The following is a 23802-nucleotide window of genomic DNA, read 5'->3' on the forward strand; positions in this document are numbered from 1 at the left end:
CAAAATCCCCCAAAACACTTTTCAAATCTCAAAAATTTGTAAAAAAAATAAATAAATAAATACATTTTGCCAGTCTCAAAATGAGATAAATTATAAATGTCCACATCTTGCAATTCTGTAACAAATATTAAAATTCAGTAACCACGTGTCACATTTAACAATCCCACTTCACTAGTTCACTAAATTCACTAACAAAACACATTTCAAATCTCCCGACAGTAACAGTCGCACTTCAAATCTCTAAATTCAGTAATAATCACACTTCAATTGAAATGTTGAGACTCGGTAACAAACGCTCTCCACATCTCCACATTCGATATCAATAACATTTGAAAAATCGAAATTCAGTAATAATTACATCTAATCTAATTTTACAAACAATAAAACTCCAAATCTCTGCTGTCTTTATTTATTTATTTATTTATTTTTAAATTGCTGCAGCACCAATATCATTAGCAGAATCGCTGCTTTCAGACACAGCGGGACATATTGTAGTCCCAACCATTATAATACACTGAATAATGAACACTTTATATTCACATTTTCCATTGATTCATATGAGAAGCTGCACAAACTACTTGGGACCGAGTCAAGATCCCACTACGGGACCATCATTTTGCTGGAAGTCTGAGATGTTGCACGTGTTTAAGAAAGGTTTTGACTAGTATATGTGCTCGCAGCAGCGGACAAGCAGACGGTGCTGTCACATATCCTCTAGCTGACATGTACACTCAAGATAGGGTGCATGAGCCCAGTGTTTTGCACCATAGAGTGAAACTTTCAGCTTGCTTGCATACAAATGTAGCACGCACACTAATCAGAGTGACTGACCCTTTGTGAACCTGCCAGTATGCCGAGGTCATTCTGTCTAGGATGCGCCACAGCCGTGTCGGCTCTTCACTTCACGCCGTGCTCCACTTATGTTGCAGCTAGGGCAAGGCTCTTTAAGCGCGTGTTGAAGATGCTCTGATCCCAGACAATTTGGGCATTGATCATTGTCCATTATCCAGCTCAGTTGGGGCCTGGCAGAACAAGCAACTCACCATCCTGAGGTGAAATACGAATGATTGAAGTTCAGCAATTCACAACAAGTTGTGAATTTATAACAGTATAAAATGACACGGCTACACACTGACACAAACAATAGGCTACCTGTGTGTTCTAAGGACACAGTCAACCGTGGCAAGAATAGCAATAAGTCACACTGAAATTACTGTCACCCAAGGTGTTCAACACCTCCTTTGAAAGATTAGATAGCTATACTAAGCGTCTTGAGTCCACTTCCTTAACATCTTGGCGATACGAGAATGGAAAAGAGGGCAAGTGTGACGTACTGTAGCACGGACGTGGGGTCACAAGGTGACAATATTGCTTTTGGTACTTGCTAGCCTAAAAAGAAAAAAGGAAAACAAACATTTTAGGAGAATTCGGGGTGTGTAATAATATTACACACTAGCTGTGCAGTCGGGAGCTGCTTACTGGCAGGGGCAATTGTGAAAACCAAGCCGAACGGTGGCTTTTTAGGTGATTCCACAAACATAATAATAATAATAATAATAATAATAATAATAATAATAATAAGCGTGCATTTACATTATCATTCTTTTAGAAATCGGTTATCTAATGTCCACCTGGCCAACATGGAAGTTAAATATATGTATGCTTGTCTAATGTTATCAAACATAGATTTTATCAATTTATACAGTGGTGCTTAAAAGTTTGTGAACCATTTTGAATCTTCTACCTAGAACATCATCAGGTTTTCACAAACGTCCTAAAAGTAGATGAAGAGAACCCAATTAAACACGAGACAAAAATATTATACTCGGTCATTTATTTGTTGAGGAAAATGATCCAATATTGCACATCTGTGAGTGGCAAAGTATGTGAACGTTTGCTTTCAGTATCTGGTGTGACCGCCTTGTGCAGCAGTAACTGCGACTAAACTGTCGCTCAGTCCTGCACATCGTCTTGGAGGAATTTTAGCTCGTTCCTCAGTACACAACAGCTTCAGCTCTGGGATGTTGGTGTGTTTCCTCACATGAACTGCTCGCTTCAGGTCCTTCCACAACATCTCTATTGGATTACGGTCAGGACTTTGACTCGGCCGTTCCAGAACGTTCACTTTACTCTTCTTTAACCGTTCTTTGGTAGAACGACTCGTGTGTTTAGGGTCAGTTCCAGTTACATTTATGTAGCGCTTTTCTAGACACTCAAAACGCTTTACATTGTATAGGGGGAATCTCCCCAATGACCACTAGTGTGTAGCATCCACCTGGATGGTGGATATACATAGTGCACCAGAACACCACACACACCAGCTATTAGTGGGGAGGAGAGAGTGATGTAGCCAATTAAGAGATGGGGATTATTAGGGGGCCATGATAGAGAAGGGCCGATGGGGGAATTTCGCCAGGACACCGGGGTATACCCCTACTCTTAGGGTCGTTGTCTTGCTGCATGACCCACCTTCTCTTGAGATTCAGTGCATGAACAGATGTCCTGACACTTTCTTTTAGAAATCGCTGGTATAATTCAGAATTCTTTTTTGAATGAATTCTCATTGCCTCGCCCTGCCCAGATGCAGCAAAACTCACCCAAACCATGATACTACCACCACCACGTTTCACAGATGGCACAGAAGGTTCTTATGCTCCAAACATAACGCTTCTCATTTAAACCAAAACGTTCTATTTTGGTCTCATCCATCTACAAAAATTTTTTTCCAATAGTCTTCTTGCTTGTCCACGTGATCTTTAGCAAACTCCAGACGGGCAGCGATGTTCTTTTTGGAAAGCAGTGGCTTTCTCTTTGCAAACCTGCCATGCACACCACTGTTGTTCGGTGTTCTCCTGATGGTGGACTCATGAACATTAACATTAGCCAATGTGAGAAAGGCCTTTAGCTGCTTAGAAGTTACCCAGGGGTCCTCTGTGACCTCGTGGACTATTACACGTCTTGCTCTTGGAGTGATCTTTGTTGGTCTTCACTCCTGGTGAGCATAACAACGGTCTTGAATTTCCTCCATTTGTACACAATATGTCTGAGTGTAGATTGGTGGAGTCCAAACCCTTTAGAGATGGTTTTATGACCTTTTCCAGCCTGATGAGCATCAACTCTTTTCCTGAGGTCCTCAGAAATCTCGTTTATCCATGCCGTGATACACTTCCGCAAACATGCGTTGTGAAGATCAGACTCTGATAGATCCGTGTTCTTTAAATAAAACAGTGCGCTCACTCACACCTGATTGTCATCCCATTGATGGAAAACACCAGACTCTAATTTCACCTTCAAATTAAAACTGCTAATCCTAGAACTTCACATACTTTGCCACTCACAGATATGTAACACTGGATCATTTTCCTCAATGAATAAATGACTGAGTATAATATTTTTGTCTCATTTGTTTAATTGGGTTCTAAAGGGCTCACAAACTTTCAAGCACCACTATATCACAATAATGAGTTGAGAGGAAGGGAGCAAGGCGTCCAGGGGGTGTCAGTTAATGCTGGAAAGGTCAAACACCAGTACAAATCCAGATTAATATATCAGTTGGATTTTCTCCTGTTTTATTGGGTAGAAAAGAATGGCATGTTTTTAAGTGATAACGTACAGTAACATACTCCATTGTTCAACCGAGGAGCTCTTACACAAATGTGCAAAGGTTGGTTAGTCTGGTAATATAATATAATTAAAGTAACCATCACTGAACTTCATGATGTGTGTTGAGCAGATGAAATCATTATATCGCACGTTTTATCCGACTCAGCAGCTGATTCTCACACCCTTCATTAGCTGGGTTAGTGTGTAGACCAGGTAAAATATAATCATTTGCGAAACTGGGTTGATATTTTAGTAAAGTGCACATACCGTGTAATTGTCTCGAAGAGTATAAATGTAGGTGAGCAGCACAATGCTATTTTATCATCATAATGAGAAATTCTGTGCTTTTTTTTTCTGAGATAATCACAGGTTAAGACAGCAATCTAAATGATATAGCTCAAATTATCTAGAGACCATAAACAAAGTACATTCAAATTAGAAACCAGTGTTATAGTGTGAACTGATTGGATGTTAGTCTGTTGTGTTTTTCCCGGCTGTCCCTGCTTTCTTTTTGTGAAATTTCCTCCATAAATCGCTAGCTGGCCTTAGCATAATTACATCATGTATCATGAATATCATTGATTATTATGTTATACACTAATCAGCCATAACATTAAAGCCACTGCCAGGTGAAGTGAATAACGTTGATTAATCCATTATAATGGCACCTGTCAAGGGGTGGGATATATTTATTAGGCAGTAAATGAACAGTCGGTTCTCAAAGTTGATGTGGTGGAAGCAGGAAAAATGGGAAAGCGTAAGGATCTTGACGACGGCCAAATTGTGATGGTTAGATGACTGGGTCGGAGCATCTCAAAAACAGCAGGCCTTGTGAGATGTTCCCGGTATGCAGTGGTTAGTACCTACCAAAAGTGTTGAACCGGCGAGAGGGTCATGGGTTCCCAAGGGTCACTGATGTGCCTGGGGAGTGAAGGCTAGCTCGTCTGGTCGGATCCCACAGAAGAGCTACTGTAGCACAAATTTCTGAAAAAGTTCATGCTGGCGATGATGGAAAGGAGTCAGAACACACAGTGCATCACAGCTTTCTGCTTTTGGGGCTGAGTAGCTGCAGAACGGTCAGAGCGTCCATGCTGACCCCTGTCCACCACTGAAAGTGCCTATAATGGGCACGTGAGCATCAGAACTGGACCATGGAGCAACTGAAGAAGGTGGCCTGGTCTTACGTCTGATCTTACATCTGGTTTTGCATCCTGTGGACGGTTGGGTGTGTGCGCGTCGCTTACCTGGGGAAGAGATGTCACCAGGATGCACTATGGGAAGAAGGCGAGCCGGCGAAGACGGTGTGATGCTCTGGGCAATGTTCTGCTGGGAAACCTTGATTCCTGGCATTCGTATGGATGTTACTTTGACATGTACCACCTACCTAAACATTGTTGTAGACCAAGTACACCCCTTCATAGCAACGGTATTCCCTAATGGCAGTGGCCTCTTTCAGCAGGATAATGCTCCCTGCGACACTGCAAAAATTGTTCAGGAACGGTTTGAGGAACATGATAAAGAGTTCAAGGTGTTGACTTGGCCTCCAAATTCCCAGATCTCAATCCGATCGAGCGTCTGTAGGATGTTCTGGACAAACAAGTCCGATGCATGCAGTCCGATCCCACCTCGTAACTTAAAGGACTTAAAAGAATCTGCTGCGAACGTCTTCAGATGTCTTGTGGAGTCCATGCCTTGATGGGTCAGAGCTGTTTTGGTGGCTCAAGCTGGACCTACACAATATTAGGCAGGTGGTTTTAATGTTGTGGCTGTTATTGTATGCTGTGTTATAGGGTCGACTTTTAGACACTGCAAGAAACATTTTCAATAGAGACATGATTTTTCTGAAATTCTTTTTATCCAGCTTCATATTCCCCAGCATGATTACTCTAACTGCTCTAATTTCACGTTGTAATCGCCGAATTCTATTAGCAATTTTTTTCTTAAGCCGTTTCTGGCCCTGCTCATAGAATGAAGCAATTTCAAACAATTAAGATGATTTCACGTGTTAAGATATATTTTTTTTGCACTTAAGGTCCTAGAAATTATAAGCATTTTTTAAAATATCCAGTGCTTCTTTCTTGATAAACCTGCGCTTGTGGAGAGAAGCTGTAGTGCACGTTCCCTTGAGAACAGATGATGTCATCGAGGAGGAGGCTGGAAACATGATCAGCTTAGTAAACGATGAAATAAACGACAAAAGTACTGTCTGCGTCACTTTGTCCTGTTGTACATCATTTGTACGCGCTGTTGGAGACTATAAAGTATTTATAATCTCATTTGGCTTCTGCATTCATTTCCATACAGACTCCGCTCCTGGGTAATGGGTAATGCATGCTTAGTTGTTCAATTGGTTCAGGCCACACACACACACACACACACACACACACACACACACACACACACACACACTGACTGGGCTTTAGAGGTGATCTAAAGGAGATGAGGAGTTTAATAATTCACTTACAGGCTGTCAGTCACTCATTTATGTTCAGAACAATTTGTGCACTATGAGACATTCCAGAAGGTTCTAACGATGTCCCAAGCACCAAACCAAGAAGAATAGGAATGTACGAGATTACCTCATTTAGGTTGGGAGGTATTTCTGGCTCACTGTGTCTATCTCTGTCTTCCTCCTCCTCTTCTCTCTTTCTCTCTCGCTTTCCCTGTCTGTCTTCTACAGGTGCTGGCTGCGGTTAGACACCTACTTCATCTGGAGTTTCATTGGTCCTGCAACGCTCATTATAATGGTGTGCCCAGACACACACACACACACACACACACACACACACACAGAGAGAGAGTTCTACATTTACATATATACTTACATACACATGTGCACTAGCATATAGTCACATAGGGACAGTACACACACACAAGGAAGCACCTTCCCCCATCCTTCCATGACACACACACACACACACGCACACAGGGGGATGCAGATAATGGTCTGCTGAAGACATTTTACCAATTATGTGAAAGTCAGGGTGTGTTGGGGTGAACTTTAAAAGCCCCACAAGACAGACAATACACCACTGACAACCGCACAGCTAAAGAGGAGAGAGAGGACAGAGAGAGCGAGAGAGAGAGGAGAGAGAGAGAGACAAAGAGAGATACAGTGCTATATTAGTAATTCATGTTTCTAATATTTTAGGAACATTAATATGAGTATGTTTTTATACTGTGTGTGTGTGTGTGTGTGTGTGTGTGTGTGTGTGTGGGTGTGTGCAGCTGAATGTGATCTTCTTGGGCATTGCACTTTACAAGATGTTCCACCACACTGCTATTCTGAAACCTGACTCCGGTTGCCTGGACAACATCAAGTAAGTGTGTGTGTTTGTGTGTGTCTTTGATTCTTGTGTTGTCAGTATTGCATGCACTCTGACTCACTATCATTACTGTCATCCATTTCTCATGCAGACTTACATGTACAAACATTTTACATATAAGCAACTCTCATCGGCTCCTATAGACATAATGTTTGGTCTAGAAACTCCTTCGGATTAGTGTCGCTGGGATTGAGGGATCAGTCAATAGTGCTGTAGACGTCTCAGGGTGCAGTCCTCTCTAGCGCCGTGCTAGAGCGTCGGTTCTGAATTTAGGTCACATGGCATGCATTCCTATTTAGTTATTCCTTTTGATGTTTGTAATTGGGTGTAAAGTTGGTTAACGGAAATTTTGTGACCTAAATTCAGGAAGGCAATCATAGTTATGAGGTGGGAAAAAAAAAAGACTTTCAAGTGTAGAAATATGGGAAAGGGTCTCAAGAACTCGTAGTCCATATTTATCTCTTTAACCCTGGTGGAAGCACGATGATACATCAACTCCGATGCAGTTTTATTTCTGTAGCGCTTTTAACAAGGCAGGTTTACAGAAATTCAGATTTCGGTTTATATTTAGGTCCCTAATGAGCAAGCCAATGGCAGGGAGAAACTCTCTGAGACAAGACGACGAAGAAAACTCAAAAACCTAAAACATCTAAACATCTAATAGGAATCTAGTCTGTTGCTGCATGAATAGTCGTAGTTGTTATGATCGTATTACTCACTACAAATTTGGTTTAATTGAACGATATAGCTTCGGGAGCTTATAAAATAGCACTTGATGCAGCACATTCTAATATTTTGAATTAATATATATATATATTTTTTTTCCATCATTCACCGACAATTACGTGAACACACACTTTGATGAAGCCATGAGACACTAGGTCATGAAATCAAAATCAAATTTGTCTGTTCACTAGTTTAAGTACTTTAATTAATAAAATAATTCCAAATGGTTTTTTGTTTGTTTGAAGGATACGCTGAAGCACTCACCTGCAATGCTCGACTTAATTTAATCATCCGTAAAAAGTCGTCATTCTGTCAATGCTATTAATTAATTGTGTCAAATTTATGTATTTAATATTGACCTTTTATAGTTTTATTTTAGTATATTTATTGATAATAATGAGTCTTTATTGGTCACATATACATTACAGCAGAGTGTAATTCTTTTCTTCACATACCCCAGCATGTTAGGAAGTTGGGGTTAGAGTGTAGGGTCAGCCATGATACAGCGTGCCTGGAGCAGAGAGGGTTAAGGGCCCAACAGTGGCAGCATGCTAGTGCTGGGGCTTGAACCCCCAACCTTCCGATCAGTACCCCAGAGCCTTAACCGCTAAGCCACCACTGCCCGAAACATGAATTTCATGACAGTCATTATGATTACAGCAGCAGTTCTTAAATACACATTTACAATTTTTAGGTGAGATTGTCCACTAAAGAAAGGGTGAGACTTGTGCATGAACTGTTTTTCGGGAATGCGAGTCTTCACGATATCCTCAACAGCAGAAAGTGAAATCGTAATGATACCACAGCCATCTGTGTCCAGGACACCAGGAGAGCATAATTGGCCATGTGAAAGAAGAATGGCCTTGTTTCTCTCACCCTCTGTCAATTAGTGTGGGACTGGGCAATCTCATATAAAGTATAAGACTCAAGCACAATTAGCTGACCTAAAATGTTTTTTTTTAAATTTTTTTAAAGGATGTGCCGCCAGGCTTCAGGTGTCTCAGAGGAACACCTTTTAACGTTTTAACCCTCACCCTCATGTCCAGATGGCCATATGTGCAATAAGGGAAGACCTCGATGATGGGATGTGAAGTAGCAGAGCTTCCAGGGAAAATTGAGTAAAAGTAATAATAATACTATTTGAGTATTTCTAGAGTAGGGACCAGCACTGACACTATTGTACATGGATTACTTCAATCCTGGAACTCTGAGAACTAAACATTAAAATGAATATGTCAGGTCAACTCCTCAATATCGTCATGTACAGTCCCCTCCGAATGTACTGGAAAGGCAAGACCAATTTTTTTTTTTTTTTTCTTCCTGCTATACACTGAAGACATTAGGGTTAGAGCTCAAAAGATGAATATGAGACAATAGATCAGAATTTCAGCTTTCGTTTCCTGATATTTACATCTATGATGTGTTTAAACAACTTAGAACATGGCACCTTTGATTTGAACCCACCCATTTTCCAAGTGATCAAAACATTTTAGAACACGTGAGTGACAGGTGTTTCTTGCTGCCCAGGTGTGCCCTGTTAGATTGATTGGTTAAACAATGAATAGCTCTGAATGTCTACTGCATTTGTTGTTAAAAAGGATAAACCCAAGCAGTTGATAACGGAAACATCGTGAGAGCTGTGAAGAAAAACCTAAAAACAAGAGTCGGTGTCATCGCTAGCAACCTCCACAGGGCAGGGGTGAAAGTATCACAATCCACCGTTTGAAGAAGACTTCGAGAGCAGAAACATAGGGGTCATTCCACAAGATGCAAACCACTCAGGAGCAGTAAGAGTCAGAAAGCCAGATTGGAATTCCTAAAGAAATACAGACAAAAGCTTTGGAACCAAGATGAACTTCTACCAAAGTGATGGAAAGGCCAAAGTGTAGAGAAACAAAGGATCTACTCATGATCCAAAACATACAAGCTCATCTGTGAAACATGGTGGAGGTAGTGTCATGGCTTGGGCTTGCGTGGCTGCTTCTGGAACATTCTCACGAATCTTTATTGATGATGTAACTCATGATGGTAGCAGCAGAATCAATTCAGAAGCCTACAGAGACATTCTGCCTAGAACTTTACAGAGAAATGCATCAGACTTAATTGCGAGAAACGTCACCATGCATCAAGACAATGACCCAAAACATACTGGAAACACAACAAAGGGCTTCACCAGTGGAGGAAAATGGAAGGTTTTAGACTGGCCAAGTCAATCACCAGACCTTACCCCAGTTCAGCAGCATTTCACCTGAACGGAGAAACCACACAAAAGAAACAATAACTGAAACAAGATGTGAAACAACCTTGGAGAAGCATCACAAAAGAACAGTCCAACAGTTTGGCGATGCCAGCGGGTCGCCGGCTTGATGTAGTTATTGCAAGCAAGGGTTACGCAACTAAATATTAAGTCGTATTTACTTTAAGACGGTCTGTTCGAATACTTCTGCTCACCTAAAAATTGGTCTTTCACCAAAGCTGCCATGTTCGAAGTTATTTAACACATCTAGATTTAAATATCAGGAAATGAAACTTGACATTCTGACCTATCTTCTCACATCCATATTTCGTCTTCAGTGTATAGCGGAAAACAAAAGAATTGACCTTGCCGTTCCAATACTTTTGAAGGGGACTGTATCTGCTTCTTAAGGGATTCTCTAAGGGAATGCTTCAAATCATTCACAGCATTGAATTTCGCACCACTACATTCCAAACATTTTTGGAGGACATTTTTGAAAGAATGTTCTGATCGGAGGTTCTCAAGGTTCAAATCATCTACATGCTGTTGAAGTCCAGTTCCAAACACAAGTGAAAATTATCTGGCCCAAGGTCAGGGTGATATGAAGTAGAAGAAAAAAAAAAAAAAATTAACAGATACTTGTTGACAAGTGGGTGAGAAACCCAAAATCCGGATCCAGAAAATCAAAAGCATAAAGACTAGTAAGGTCAAAAACATGTGATGTTTACTGCATGCCCAAGCTCAGTTCACTATATATAAATATGAATGCTTGCTCGAGATCAAGTGTCTGCTTTAAATTAAACAAAATGTATAAATTATGGAAAAGTTGAAAAAGGCTTAGGGAAAGGAAGCACACATTTCGGATGCTGTCAGTAGCTCTGAACCTCTGCTTCACTAGCGTTTTTTTTTTTTTTCCTTTAATTTTTTGAAGTGTATTTTATATTTATAAAGATAAATATTTTCCGAACTGACCCTGAAGTGCATTATAATTGATAAAGAGCTGGAATGTAATGGCTTGCGAGTAGAAAAAATAACCAGATCTGAAAAAGGCAAACTTGTAATAAAATAGATTTATAAAGGTTACACTGCCGGATATAAACCTAAAGCAAGACCAGATTACACTGGACAGTAAGGTGCATAGATAAGTCTGTGGACGACTTTAGAGCAAACTTTAGAGACAGACATCATCTAATTGTTTAATGAGGAGGATGAAAATCATAAAAGAAAACACATCAAAACTACAGCAGCCATAGCATATCGTGTATGAAATATTATGAATACATTCAGCATATTTTATAGCCGCCTCGGGAACTAGCTCAAACATCATTGCTGCAAGAGTAATTGAGTTTGTCTGTACAGTGGCTTTAGAAGTGTACAAAAGAACATTTATAGTCTAAAATTATCTCCCAACTTATTTTATGCTTCTTTAATTACGCTCTCAGAGAAAAGGGGGCTCTTCAAAAGTTACTTAAGGGTTCATTGGATAATTAAGGGTTCTTAGTTTCCTAAAATGGGTCTATTTGGAAAGCTTTCAGATAGAGAAACGCTTTGTTGTAAAAAAAAACAAAAAAAACAAACAAAAAAAACCCCTTTAACGGTTCTCCTCAAAGGGGTAACCAAAAAACCAGCAATGGGGTATGATGGCTTAGGGGTTAGCACATTTGCCTCACACCTCCAGGTTTGGGGGTTCAATTCCTGCCTCCTCCTGCTGTGCGCCGAGTTTCCATGTTCTCTCTGTGTTTTGGGGGTTTCCTCCAGGTTCTCCAGTTTCCTCCCCCAAAGACATGCCCTGTAGGCTGATTGGCATGTCTAAGTTGTCCCTAGTGCATGAAGGTGTTTGCATTTGTTCCCTGCGATGGGTTGGCACCCTGTCCAGGGTGTCCCATTCCCTGTGCCCTGAGTCCCCTCGGATAGGCTCCAGACTCCCCGTGACCCCCTGTAGGGTAAGTGGTACAGAAAATGGATGGATGGATGTATGGGGTGTGATCGGGCCTGTACTTACTTTCCAATAACAGTACACCCCGGAGTGTTTTATTCCTCTTATACCACAGCAGTTTGTCGACGCTAACAAATTTTTTCGTTATTGATTAAAGAACATCACGTCATACTTTTTACTTCGTATCATTTCTAGTTGCATTTGAAGTTGTGGAACATCCATGACGTTACGTTATAAAGGCTCTCCAGACTTCCTCATGTCAAAAAAATGAAAGTTACAGCTTGACACTTGGCACTGGAGACGTCACCATATCGACAGCTCCACGCGAATTGTTTGGTGCACATTGATTCGAATGGACATTTCTAATGCCGCGTCCGTGCACAGCGGCTAGATAGGCTACGGCCTGTTCAGAATTCACCGTTGTCATTCATAACAGATAAGGAATGCATTACCCTAGCCTCGTTTGTCAATAAACATGGCTGAGAACCGCCTATTTTCACAGAAAGAGGCATTTTGACTGACTTGGCAGATGACCAACCACAGACCATTTCCTCTAGCCGGTCATATTATCTCATTTACTTACGACTAACTGCTTCAAGCAAAACTTTCAAAGAGAAATGAGATTCAATGAACTTTTATCAGTCTGGCTCCGGGGACAGAAAAAAAAGGTTTGTCTGCTGAAAACGGCCGCATATAGACGGAGGTGTGAAGGGCCAATCAGACTGCAGCCTTCAAGATCCTGGAGATTGTGGCCAGAAAAGTGTACAAAAGAAATCACAAGCTCTGAGTCCTGATCCATTATCAAGGACTGTTGCGGTCTTTAAGTCCCTCCCTGGTTTGGCTCGGTCCTAACTCTATAATTTCATTTATCCCTAATCGTCGTCTCACACAATCTGTTCTTCTGGTTTTAGTGTGCCCTCTGTGCCCTCCTGAGTGCACGGGTGATAAGCTCCGTAACGTTCTGCCCTAGCTCCTACGTGACTGTAATTTCCATCAACGCTAAAGACATTAGCATTAGCATTACCGTTCTAGGTTTTTCCATGACTAAACAGGTCTCTTGTATCTGTGTCTTACTTACAGTACATCCCTCGCACAAACTTATAGCATTATTATTATCTTAACAGTTGTTATGCAGTTTTGCAACTCACTTCATAGTGTAACGTGCTCTCAAAAGTAACACCGATGACAATCTAGATGACGTAAACAAAGCTTTATGATGCACAAGTGTTGTACCGAGCCTTATTTGTGTAGTAAATATAGTTCCTTGATGAGAACCAGTGACAGTTTGGAAAAGCTTGAAAGAAGTCCGATGGGTCGAGTGTGCGATTAGTGAGATTTGTGACTTACATTCAGAGATGCGAGTGTGTGCGTCGCTGGGGTTTTTTTTTTTTTCATATTCATCTCGCAAGACAGTGATAGAGTATAGACTGGAAAATGCAGCCATGGAGTTAAGAGTTAAAGGAGAAAGTTTTGGACCTGACTCTTCCAATTTATATCCTCTAAAGTGTGCATTCGATTTGCTAGAAAAGAAACTGGAATATATTACCACAAAGATGAACTGAAAACATCTCAAGATCTCTTGGCACAAACAAATGCAATATATTGGAAACGTTCCGATTTTGGAATATATGAGTATTATTCGTCATTTTTCATATGGGTGTCACACCTCAGCTGTAGGGAAAACTGGTTGAATCTCTGTTAAGTGTGAAATTGGGTACAATAGGGAAAAAAAATCTATTTTATACCATCATTATCAAATGTGTGTTTCCGTATTTATTTATTTTTTTCCTTCCTGTTTATGTATTCCATCTCTTTGAGCTCTGCTTTAGTTTATTTATGACACTGATGAATCATTCATCAGGCTCATCTTTCACTGTCTTGCCTTTTCTTTGTGTGTGTGTGTGTGTGTGTGTGTGTATTTCTCTTTTTCTCATTCCTTCTTTTATTATTTCAGAATTCTGTTGAAGCTTGAAACTTACACATGACCACTGGTAAGGCTTCCTGGCCAATCAGAACGAGCGCTCTCGGAAGCGCGCGCTCTGATTGGATTGTGTAGCCCTTCGTTCCATCTCCTCCATCGTTCGATCCAAGTTCAGTGTACATCTGTGACGTTAAACTGTTCCTCTCATTTGAGTATTGCGAAAGGGTGGCGCCTGAGAATTCTCTTTCTGTTTGTGTTTTTCTGTTTAGTCCTTTTGTCGTCCCGTCTGTCGGCCATCTTGCGTTTTGTTTGTACTGCGCGTTACAGTATAACTCGGCGCGGTTTCGACTAATATTTGTGGAGGTCTACCTACATTACATTTGCTAGCAAAAGTATACAAAACTAGCATTAGTGAATGGCGAGAACAGTTACCATTTACTGCTTAACCATTAATGGTTTGTCCATGACTGTACCGATTTGGACACACCAATTTGAAGTGGTTACGATTTGACTTTTGACTACTCAGACACAAACAACAGATGGGACTGTTTGAGATCTTTTTCATTTCGATGTGCCAATTGTCCCATGACTGATTAAATCAGAAAAGGGTCAATAAGATGAAAAAAATCTGCCTTCAGCTGAAAAATTTACATAAATGCCTGTGATTGGCTGCAACCGAGGATCCCTTAGTGAAGCCGAGCTGGTTCGTGTTTAATAAAGTAGAATCGCCGTGAAACTATGGCCATTTCCCCCCACACATTTCTGGGTTGTGCTTCAATCATTTTTCAATCAAGTTCTTGGTTTAGTCAGCTAAAATACTTTGCTGGGTCCACATCCGGACCATGCTTTTCCAGTTGACGATCCCTGATCACGAAAGCTGGTGCACACTAGCAAGTGACAAAGGCTACATTTACATAGCACACAGTTAAAAAAAACACACTGGATCTGAGATTTTCTATTCCGATTCAGGCACTTTCATACTGCATGTGGTACTGAAATCGGATACATATCCGATACGTTGCAATGCGACCTCTGTCTGAGCAGGTAGATCGGAATTCATGCAACTCTTACGTCAATCCGACTTGACGTTCGTCATGATTTCGGGAAGGAAAGATAGTGAAGGAGGATTTCAGTGGCGGGATAGTGAGGCAACGGACCTCGTAAACGTTTACCGGGCGGTCGTATCCGTGGTCTGCTTCTCAGAAGGTCGTGAGTTCAATCCTCAGCACCACCAAGCTGCCACTGTTGGGCCCTTGAGCGAGGGTACTCTCAATCGCTCAGCTGTATGAATGAGATAAATGTAAGTCACTCCGGATAAGCACGTCTGCCAAATACTGTAAATGTAAACATTTGGGCTGATGTCGTCGTACAAGCAAAATTATTACAAGGTACTTATCGCAACCGCTCGGTGTTTATCGCGATCTCGAAAGAAATGGCCGAACGCAGACATCAGAGAACCTGGGTGTAGAGCCAGAGAAAAGTTAAGAGATAAATTGATCTGTTCAGACAGATGTCAGATATGCTGTAGGACATATCTAACAAAACAAAACAAAAACCCCCGATTTGGTCCACTTTTGCCTGCTGCGAACGTAGCCAAAGAGACTTTCTCTCCACGTGCGATTTCAGCAACAGGGCAACAAAGTCACAGCATGACCACCAACGTTCGAACTGCGACTTCTTCGATCTTATGCAGATGCAAATGAGGTACGACGTGTTGAAAGAGACAAATCCGATCGATTGGCTCGTACGCTTCCTCCGACCAGTCCTGTGACGCACATGGTCCGACATTTCTTCAGTTCCCCACTCACAACCTGCAATTAGTTCCCATGCGCTCTTTGACAAACAACAAGTTGAAGAAAAGCTTATAACCGTGCTTCCATCTTTATCTTGTCATAAATGGCCTCTCGTTAAATGCGTATAGACATAAAATAAAGAAACATAAAGCTTAGGGGGAAGTTGGTGTGTGGATGACGCGAATAGCTTAATAGTTAATAGCTCGGGTTGCGTATCTGTCAGTAAAGCTAGTGTGAAGCCTAGGACATTATATGTAAATAAAAATGTTTAAAAATAAAATATTTTCACACGGATAAGTAGCTTTAGAAGCTGTATAATAGCTCTTGCTGGTTCTCATCAGAACTAGAAAAAAATGCTGAACAGTATACGCCCACAAGCAACAAACTGCAACCGACACGAGCGATTTGTCACTTGCTAGTATGAACATAGATTAAGATAATGGCACTTCCATGATTCACTTTCTTTCTCTAGCCCATGATTCCCCTCCCTCTCTCTCTCTCTCTCTCTCTCTCTCTCTCTCTCTCTCCATTTCACTACCGTTAATGATCTAGGTTTAATGTCATACTTTACTGTCACTGTAACGTGGGACTCAATATAAATGATTTACACACAGTGTGTGAGTTTGTGAGTGAGAGCGGATGACCTTAACGCATAAATGGCATCTGTAAATGGTTGTGAATTTCAGCTCTAAGTACAGCCTAGCAGACTTGAAGACGTCGAGGCGGCTGCCAGCAGGACATTCGATTCCGAGCAAATAATGACCCGCGCTCGCGGCTTGTTTATATTCCGCTCTTGCTGTTGTTCCAGTCCAAATACAAGCCGCTGAAACGACAACATCGTAATGTCTCTTGATAATATAAACTGGCTTGAGTCATTAATGCGGTCCGGCATCATTCTTCTTCTGCTCTCTGGGTTTATGTGTATGCACATCTTTTTTTCTTTTTTTTTTTTTTTTTCCCCTCGGAGTAATTTTTCCTTCTGTCGTTCCTCCACTTTTCCTCTGTCTTTCTCTCGCTCTCAGATCATGGGTGATTGGCGCTATCGCTCTGCTGTGTCTGCTCGGTCTGACGTGGGCTTTTGGTCTCATGTACATTAATGAGAACACGGTGATCATGGCCTACCTCTTCACTGTCTTTAACTCCTTGCAAGGGATGTTCATCTTTATTTTCCACTGCATTCTGCAGAAGAAGGTAAGCACCACACACACACACACACACACACACACACACACGCACATGCAAACACATCTGTTAGTGAGTCAAGACTTTCATAACAGCATACTGTTTATATGACCTTCGTGTTAATACGGAATAATAAGATAAACAACTGAACGATACGCTTGGACTTACTTAAAGGGTTAAAAGTGATTTACTAGTACACTAAACTACGACTACACGTGGTATCTCTGTCATAAGTTTGTTTTCTATGCGTGATTATGCATTTACACAAAATAAGCCATAGAGTGAAATAGCATACATTGCGACTGACGTGGATGCTCTCTGTTTTGTGGAAGCAGGTGTAGGGGAAAGGCTTTTGCTGTGTTATGCAAATTAAGTTTCAACACCTAGCGGAGGAAATAGTCTTAAGGTTAAATGCATGTTCTAATTTTAAACATTGATTAGACAGGTAGATCTGCTATGACCTGCTGTGGCATTACTGCCTGTCCGCACCTCCTCCGGTGCCCATGGGATTACTGTTCTTCCTTCAGCCTTGCCATCATGCCTAACACAAACAAAACCATAAAGGCCTTCGCAGTGATTAAGGCTGTAACGAGCCCCATTGGCACCGTTAATGCATGCTCAGTGCCACTGGTTCTATACGGTTTTCTCCTGTTACACCTGATACCACTCAGAGCAGACATCAATGCCTAACACAACCATACAGATACATACAGATGATTAAGGCTGTAACGAGCCCCACTGGCGCTGTTAATGCATGCTCAGTGCCACTGGTTCCGTATGGCATAGGTCAGCTGCAGCGTCGTCAGCCGGATACGACCGCTCGACAACGTTTCGCTCCTTTAACCCCGGGTGTCGTCCTTCCACCTCCTGCGACGAGACCTCGGGTTAGGTGTTTCAACCCCAACGGTTCTTCTTTCTCCGCATAAAGAGCTAAAAGCTGCTCTTCTCGTCCTCTTCAGCCGGGTCTTACCACTGATTTGCTCCAGTTACAAACATACCAGCATTGGGTCCAAGTCCACCTTTGTCGAGTTCGGGTCAAGACCAAGTCCTTAATCAATCGAGTCCAAAAGGGGCCAATCCGGACTCAAGTCCTATTCTGAGTCGAGTCCAACCGAGTCCAGAAAGTAATGAAACTTTTATTTAAAATAATAAAAAAAAAACCTCAAGTAAAAGTTCTATGATTTAACTATACTCAGAAATGTACCATTACAGTGAAGCATGGAATGGAGGTGGGGGTGGATGCAAGTGCAAATAATTTATTGTATAAAGTACATTTTAATTAGATAAATAAACACAAATAATGTAAAGACAGGTATGAACCATCAGAAACGGAGATCCGCTAGTCGGATATAGCATGAGAATACTCACCCTCAGAGCTGTCAGTGTAACTCGAAGTATATCATTTGAAGCCCTTCTCCTTCTTACTGTTGGGTGTAACAGCTGACTGCTTCACAATACGATTAACGTCAGCCCATGGTCAGGCAGGGAGACAGTCATTAATTTCTTTATATCTTAATTTTATGTTGCTATTCGTTTTTAATCTTTCTTTTCATGTTACACATAGACTCGATTGTACTCTGAAAAAATTTCAGCATCCAAAATGTCCGAGTCCGTGTCGAGTTCGAGTACAGATTTACCCGAGTGTGTGACAAGTCCGAGTTCGTTCATAATTGGACTCGAGTCCGGACTCGATTCCGAGTCCAGGATCGAATACCCCAACTCTAGCCCATACCCCTCAGAAGGCGAACAGTTGATGTTCCAACAAATCCACGGCATCCTCCTTCTACCGGGTAGAACACAGTTCTCCCTCCAGCCTCCTTACACTCAGCGACTGAGTACTTCAGCCCCTTCCTCTCAAAGGCAACTTCTATTCCTTCCTCCCATGGGACAGGTAGCTTGATAAGGAGCACAGGCTTGGCGCCACTGGTCCACATCACCAATTTATCCTGAGTGTTACAACAGAAAAGCATACATCCATGTTCAGGAGATTGCGAGGAGATGCCTATGATGCAACACGATGGCAGAAAAATTGGACGTGCTCTCTGGGTGGGAGGGATCAATCACAGCAATGAGTCCCTGTGAGTTTATGTATGCAGAAGAGGGCAGATAGTGCTTTCCTCCGAGTGTGTTACGCTGCCATGTGATGCAGCATGAGCAACAGTTTGAAAACGTGCAGTTGGCTGGCTCCACGTGTCTCAGAGGAAGCACGTGTTATCCGTTACTATCCCCGGTTGGTAGCTGTGGTGTGATGCGAAGAGCTGGCTGGTGGGCGGGAATGTGGTGGCTGGCAGGTAACCAGATTGGGGAGAAAAATGATGAAAGATACAGGTCTTCCTTTTAGTTGAGCATTAATATACAGTACATTTCTTTTTTTTTTGAGATTGCAGAGCCAGAATTAGAAATGAAAACTTGTCAGATCTTCTCAAGCCTTGGTTGCTTAAAGTCCTCTGAGGCATGTCTGCGATTTGATTCGCCCGCCGAGACCTACTTACTCTATGAAATGCTACAAATTTCCTGGCAGGCCGTGTACAATTGGCTACAACAGCTGCGCAAACAGTAACGAGGCGTCCGTCTTAACTTTGTTAAAAAGCAATTACAGCCTTATTATTGCAAGTGCAAGTGGGAGTCTGGTTCTGATAAGCCACGTTAATGCTTGAGTGGAGAGGTTTTTGGATCCAGTGATGCATTTAGAGTTCCTGACGCTTAATAACTCAATAGAGGGAGTGAGTTTGGGTGTGTTTCTGTGTGTGTGTGTGTGTGTGTGTGTGTGTGGCCATGAGCTGTTGATGCTTTTATACCAGTGGAAAGGTCAGCCAGCATGCTAACTATTAAAGTCTGCCTGTGTAATTGACTGTCTGATCACAACACTTAATTGTTCTCTCTCTCTCTCTCTCTCTCTCTCTCTCTCTCTCTCTCTCTCTCTCTCACACACACACACACACAAAAACCTGCATTCTCGACTAATATATGGTGTGTGCGTGTTTGTTTTCAGGTGCGGAAGGAGTATGGCAGATGCCTTCGTACGCACTGCTGCAGTGGAAAGAGTGTAGAGTCAACCATTTCAACCTCCACCAAGACCAGCACAGCACGGACACCTGGACGCTACTCTACAAACTCTCAGGTAACACACACACACACACACACACACACACACACACACACACACACACACACACACACCAAACGTGAAGCTCATTACAAACGGGAGGAGTGGAGCGAAGCGGAGTTTATCGTATACTACAGAAATTCGCCCTTTCTTTAATCAGTTAAAGAATGTCACATTTTATCCATTAATAGTTGCATTTAATATTATGGGATGTCTATGAAAGAAGTCACTCCCTGTTATCAATGACATTATAACAGCTCTAAACAGTCATTTCCTCACAAGCCTCTTTCCCCCCCACTTTCCTCTCTCGAAGTTCATAGAAAAGAAAAGAAACGCAGCTTGTCGTGTTTCCAACGAATGGAAGAAAGCATGAACTCCTCTGTCCTGAAGACCTAAAAGTTACAGCTGTACATTTGTGTTACAAACCACTGACACCGGAGACTCCTTCAAGAAATGCTAAATAAATATCTTCACCAGATCAACAATTACACACGTTTTTATTATTTTTTTCTTCTATGTACAGCATCCGCTATACAAGTCCCATAAATTACTTGTCACATACCGGGGATGCAAGTGCAGGCAGGCAGACAAATCCAAAACGTAAGGCATTATCAAAGTTAAAAAAAAAACAAAACAGGTGTAGGTCAGGCTTGGTAAAGATTAGGCGGCACTGAAGCAATACTTCGTGACGTAATACAGAAACACGAGTGTAAATAGACAAACTAATCAAAGGGGGAAACAGAAACAGCTGTGGACAATGATGACACGTAAGGGAAACAACCAATCACAAAAAAAAGGGGTGGAGACAGGACAGAAACCGAAACGAAACACACGTGGCAAAGTAAACAAAGTCACGTCAACCCGGAAACACGCTGTCGGGAGCTTAAGAAGGGAAAATGCCTGACATTACTGTAGAAGCAACAATATATCACATAAGAACAAGTGCTTTATGAAGCTTGCAGGTGGAATACTGCCAGATCTGCTGTAATAGAAAATTAATCAACACCTTCTGACCAATCAGAATCGAGCATTCTGTGGTATAATGAATCCATCAACCTTGTTAATTCCTTCCTGCCTTCCTGTTCTGTTGGATCTACCCCCAGACATCTCCTCATTATTTATAACCCATTTTCCCATGTACTACTTGAACAGAAATTTCCTCCCATCCAGTGGTCAAGATATAAATGTAGTATTGAAAGGTCCCACGAAAATATGCTCCGTTTCCCCATTCCTGTGGGATTCGGTAGACCGAAGAAACAAGCGGAGCGTTTTAGAGGAAGACGCATGGTTTGATTTTTTTCTTTTCCTTTTCGATATCAACTCGCTCTCTGTTCTTTTTCCTCTGTCTCAGAGTCGTATTCGGAGGATGTGGAATGACACGGTGAGGAAGCAGTCGGAGTCTGCCTTCATCACGGGAGACATCAACAGCTCAGCTACTCTGAACAGAGGTAATGCGTGTGTGCACACACACACACACACACACATGCACACACAAAATTGTGTATCCACCTAGATCTAGACCAGGATAAAGCACTTACTGAAGATGAATAAATGAATCATCACTCACATGTACTGGGATTTTTTATTTTATTTTACTTATATATATAAACATATATATACTCTATAATAACAGAGATGTGACCTTTTGACCACTGCAAGTGATTTTTGCAATCTGTCCTGCTGTTCTGCAAAACTGTGTGTGCTAGCTGACGTGCGTGTGTGTGTGTGCGTGTGTGTGTGTGTGTGTGAAACAAAGAAAGATACTGGAACAGCATCAGTACATTTATTTCCCGACTTGCTGATATTGAATCCCCCAGCAGTCCAACTGCAACGGACATCTGGTGTGTGCGTGTGTGTGTGTGTGTGTGTGTGTGTGTGTGTGTGTGTGTGTGTCTGTGTGTGTTTTCTGCTTACCAGCAAACTCTGTCTGTTTTGGTTACGCTTGATATTGCTTGAATGATAATCTGATTTCTTCCTTTACGCTCCTTTTTTTTTTTTTTTACATTTTTTATTTTTATTTTTTAGAAATAAGCAAAGAAAGCAAACTTCCCCGTATACGCTATTCACCTTAATTGCACAGCACTTGCCCTGTAGTTATAGAGTATCTGATCATAAAATTCACCTCCCCAGCTTCTTGTTTTTATGCGCTTGTTGAGTTCACTTCGCAACTCAGAACGACTCCTCATCTACAACACGAGAGTGGCCACTCGACGCGCATGAAGAATTGTGTAGTGTGGAGCAGATTATTCACCAGGGACACACTCACTTGGCAGCAAGAGCAATGTATATAAAGCAGTTTCTTTGGCTTTTTGCAGTGTTTACTGAGGTACAATCTGTGGAATAGCTTATATGTTATATCCCAGTTACATGTCACTGAGACCGAATTCTGGAAATCAGCCAAAAATGTCAACTCTTTCTCCCAATAGGATGGTTAAAGAAAACATACCAAAACATACCAAAACAATATGGAATTGTTTTTTGTTTAGTCTACTTTCTGACCTTTCCCTGGCTGTCTTCCTGCAAACAACATGTGTAAGGAGCCAGTTCAACAAACACTGGAATAAAAACATTCAGTCTGCCTACAGATGTCCAAAACCTTGCTAACGAAGTGTGATTTCCTCTGACAGGCTTTGATCAAGTGCTACGCAACCATAGCGAAACAGGTACTAACTGTCAAAAAGTACGCCGTCACATCATCAAAACACACTCTGATTCTAAAATGACATCAAGTAGAAGAAGTAGAACAGAACAGAAAGTGACTGAATGAATCGACTGTTTCCCCACTGATGTAACCATGAACAGAGCAGTCGAGTGAAGAAGTGACAATAAGGCTCGTATATTAAAAGCGAATTCTACCTCAGCCGATGAGACAGAATTATGTGATTGATGCTGATAATCAAAGTGAGAACTCATTTCCTGTTGTCCATCCATCCATCCATTCATTTAGCATACTGCTTATCCTATACAGGGTCGTGGGGAGCCTAGAGCCTATCCCAGGGGACTTGAGGCACAAGGCAGGAGACACCTTGGATGGGGTGCCAAGCCATCACAGGGCACAATCGCACACATATTCACATACTATGGACAGTTTAGAGATGCCAGTCAGCCTACAATGCACGTCTTTGGACTGGGGGGACCGGGATACACGGAGGAAACCTTTGAAACACGGGGAGAACGTGCAAGCACACTGAGTGGAGGTGGGAAGGTGGGAAGCGAACCCGCAATCCTGAGGGTGCGAGGAAAACGTGCTTACCACTAAGCCACCCTCCGCATTTCCCATTGTAAACGTATAACTCTTAAAAATGTGGCGGTATCGCTGTTGGTCTTCCATCAAGTGGTCTTTTTCACGTTTGTGGGAAGCAAGACTTTTCGATTGTTAGAACTGTTAGAACTTCTGTTTGAGAGACATGCCACAGAGAAACATCGCAGGTCAGGAGGAAAGCCTGTACTTTTCCAAACTACTGTGTGTTTAGTAGAACGTGTCAAACGTTCACGTGTCGAGTGTGTGACGAATTGGACTGAGAACGTCGCCTATGGTTATGTGATTGGATAAAAGTAAACGCTTTGTAGTTCTACAACAGTGTCAGATCCACATGTAACGCTATTGTCTACAGCACAATCAGGTTGCCTGCTAGCCCTTAACATTCACACTTGAGCGTAATAAATCAGCACCAACATGCGAGTACATCCAGACAAAACGCTAATATGAATACATCAGGTCCAAGCGCTACACACCGCACCCCCCTGCTGGAACCGTTTGATTTTGCCAAATCTCATTAATAGCCCAGATGGATATGATAAATTGGATGTTTCCGTCAAGCCAGAAACCTGCATGCGTCCACAGAAGGTTACCAGTTGAACCCTCTCATTTACAACACGGGAGATGGTGCTGACAGTGTGTCGAGGGGTTTGAATTTCACTTCTGAACAAAAGGCGTAGAAATGATCAAAACGTCTTTCTTTGTTCTGAAGTA

The 23802-nt window shown here is 41.9% G+C and overlaps 1 protein-coding gene across 7 annotated transcripts in view; it reads left to right on the plus strand.

Annotated features, from left to right (window-relative positions):
* Positions 1-23802, plus strand: part of adgrl3.1 (adhesion G protein-coupled receptor L3.1) — a 200821-nt gene that overhangs the window by 164948 nt on the left and 12071 nt on the right. For 4 of the 7 annotated variants that reach the window (XM_053677487.1, XM_053677481.1, XM_053677482.1 and 1 more), the window contains 6 exons: positions 6284-6350; positions 6832-6923; positions 16564-16732; positions 19716-19844; positions 21181-21277; positions 22457-22492. In XM_053677487.1, coding sequence (XP_053533462.1) covers positions 6284-6350; positions 6832-6923; positions 16564-16732; positions 19716-19844; positions 21181-21277; positions 22457-22492 — 590 coding nt within the window. The remainder of the gene's footprint in view (positions 1-6283; positions 6351-6831; positions 6924-16563; positions 16733-19715; positions 19845-21180; positions 21278-22456; positions 22493-23802) is intronic. The other 3 variants (XM_053677483.1, XM_053677484.1, XM_053677486.1) reach the window with 1 other exon arrangement.

This window comes from Ictalurus punctatus, chromosome 29 (genome assembly GCF_001660625.3).
Source record: "Ictalurus punctatus breed USDA103 chromosome 29, Coco_2.0, whole genome shotgun sequence".
Taxonomy (NCBI): domain Eukaryota; kingdom Metazoa; phylum Chordata; class Actinopteri; order Siluriformes; family Ictaluridae; genus Ictalurus; species Ictalurus punctatus.